This window comes from Eimeria mitis, genomic scaffold (genome assembly GCF_000499745.2).
Source record: "Eimeria mitis Houghton genomic scaffold, Emh_scaff2497, whole genome shotgun sequence".
Taxonomy (NCBI): domain Eukaryota; phylum Apicomplexa; class Conoidasida; order Eucoccidiorida; family Eimeriidae; genus Eimeria; species Eimeria mitis.
The window spans coordinates 665-3,204 of record NW_013570836.1 but is presented as its reverse complement, the minus strand read 5'-3'; the positions used below and the strand labels follow the sequence as shown (position 1 = coordinate 3,204).

General features: G+C 34.1%; 1 protein-coding gene across 1 annotated transcript; it reads right to left on the bottom strand.

Moving 5' to 3' along the window:
* Nucleotides 1-1,684: 1,684 nt before the first annotated feature.
* EMH_0054690 (uncharacterized protein) lies at nt 1,685-2,217 on the bottom strand (the record flags this gene model as incomplete). The annotated part of the gene is made up of 2 exons (XM_013497143.1): nt 1,685-1,875; nt 1,944-2,217. 2 exons carry the CDS (start codon nt 2,215-2,217, stop codon nt 1,685-1,687), a joined length of 465 nt encoding a protein of 154 aa, XP_013352597.1.
* Nucleotides 2,218-2,540: the final 323 nt, after the last annotated feature.

The following is a 2,540-nucleotide window of genomic DNA, read 5'->3' as shown; positions in this document are numbered from 1 at the left end:
TATATATATATATATATATATATATATATATATATATATATATAGATTATTTATTACTAATATACTGTAGTTATATTTATATAGAGCAAGAGGGAAAAAAAAAGCTACAAAAGGATAAATATATTTATATAAATCTGAGTCGCGCTTAATTCTTTTAATTAATACTAATAAAAAATTAAAAAGTAAAAAATAATTTAAATAAATTAAAATAAATAAATAAAATATTTAATTAAAAACAAGAAATAGCACCGCATGGTTTCGATCCATGGACCTTATTAAAGTTTATTTAAACTATTTATTTTTTACTTTTTATTAGTATTAATTTTTTTAATTAATAAAAATTATTTTATTTATTTATTTTAATTTATCTAAATTATAAAAAAAAGAAATAGCACCGCATGGTTTCGATCCATGAACCTTATTTACATCTTAATTTTTTAGGATTAATTTTTTTTAATAAATACTAATAAAAAATAAAAAAAAACAAATAATAATTTAAATAAATTAAAATAAATAAATAAAATATTTAATTAAAAAACAAGAAATAGCACCGCATGGTTTCGATCCATGGACCTTATTTAAATCTATTTATTTACATCTTAATTTTTTAGGATTAATTTTTTAAATTAATATTAATAAAATATTAAAAAGTAAATAATAATTTAAATAAATTAAAATAAATAAATAAAATATTTAATTAAAAAACAAGAAATAGCACCGCATGGTTTCGATCCATGGACCTGGGGGTTATGAGCCCCCCACTCTCCCACTGAGCTACGGTGCTGTGCGGTGAGGTGTGGGTGTAGCGCTGCTATTTTGTTTTCTTTTTTATTAAAAAAGAGTTTAAAATATTTAAAAGTAATTGTTTTCCGGTGAAAATAATAAAATATTTAAATTTAGCGGGTAAATAAACCCCTATTTACACACCGGCTTCATATGCTGGGGTGTACATGCAGCTCGGACTGGTGCTCTGGTGGTGGTATGCATACACAGAGAGCTAGCTGTGTTGCTGGTGTATGAAAGCGTGTAATTATATATTATTTATTAATTTATTTATTTATTTATTTATTTATTTATTTCTTTTTATTTTCTACTTTTATCTCTCTCCATATACACAAGCCCCACTGAAGGCCCCCGATACAGCATAGCGAGCGAGGCTTCCCTCGCAGCCCTTCTTTCTCTTCTTCTTTGTGAGCTCAAGACAGCTGTTTTTTTCGTTTTTCTTTTAAAAAAAAATATTATTATAGATGCTGCAGTTGCCCCTATTACCTCCAACAGCAGCAGCAACACCAGCAGCAGCAGCAGCAACCATAGAAACAGCAGCACAGCAGAGCCCCTGGTTTAGCTGCTAAGCAACAGAGACAAAAACAAAAAAAAAATAAATTTAATTTTTATTTTGTTTTTTATTTTGCTGCTTGTTGGGGTGTAACTGCAGCTCAAAGGAATACAGCGGCGACTATATATAGTCTGTTGCTTCATCTGTCTCTCTGTCTCCTTCTGTAATATATATAAATATATATATAATATAAAGATATATATATATATATATATTTATATATTTATATTTATATATTTATATGTATATATTTATATATTTATATATATGTATACATATACACACTTTGCCTTATAATCTACTCACCATAGAGAAAGATAAAGAGATCTGCTGCTTCTTCTTTCTTCATTACCCCCCGAGGGCTCCTGCATCCGCAGTTGTTGCTTGCTGCTGCTGCTGCTGCTGCTGCTGCTGTTGCTGCTGTTGCTGCTGCTGCAGCATAAGCAGATATGAGAGAGCATGCAGCCAGGGAGAGCCGTTATAGAGATGGGGGGGCCGCAGCAGAAGTGCAGTGATGCAGCAGCAGACACAGACAGAGACTGCGCTCAACCAGCAGCAGCAGCAGCAGCAGCAGCAGCACCAACAGCAGCAGCATCATCAACAGCACCATCAGCAGGAGCAGCCCCATCTGAAGCAGCAGCAGCAGCAGCAGCAGCAGCAGCATCAACAGCAGCAGCAGCACAACCCTGCTGCCCCTCCTCTTCCTCCTTAGCATCACCATCAGCAGCATCAGCAGCACCATCAGCAGCATCAGCAGCACCATCAGCAGCATCATCATCAGCAGCAGCAGCAGCACCATCAGCAGCAGCAGCACCATCAGCAGCAGCAGCAGGAGGAGGGGGAGCAGCAGCAAAGACAATAAGTGTATTATATGAAAACATTCGTGATTTATGTTGGGGGAATGAAAAGAGAGAAAGCTGCGGTGTATATGCAGCTTATAACCCTACAGAGAAGAACTTTGCGCGTATACAAAAAATATTAAAAAGAATAAAACATGTAAATGAAGGAGACAATATAAATATAATATTAAATGAAATAAAAACTATTAATTTATCTTTATTTATAGAAGAAGCAGCAGCAGCTCTTGCTGCTGCTGCATGCAAGCCTGCTGCTGCACGAGCAGCAGCAGAACTCGTTCTTTATTTAGGAGGCCTCTATACAGACTTCATTCCTTTGTTTGTCTCCGCTCTAACCGACACCATCA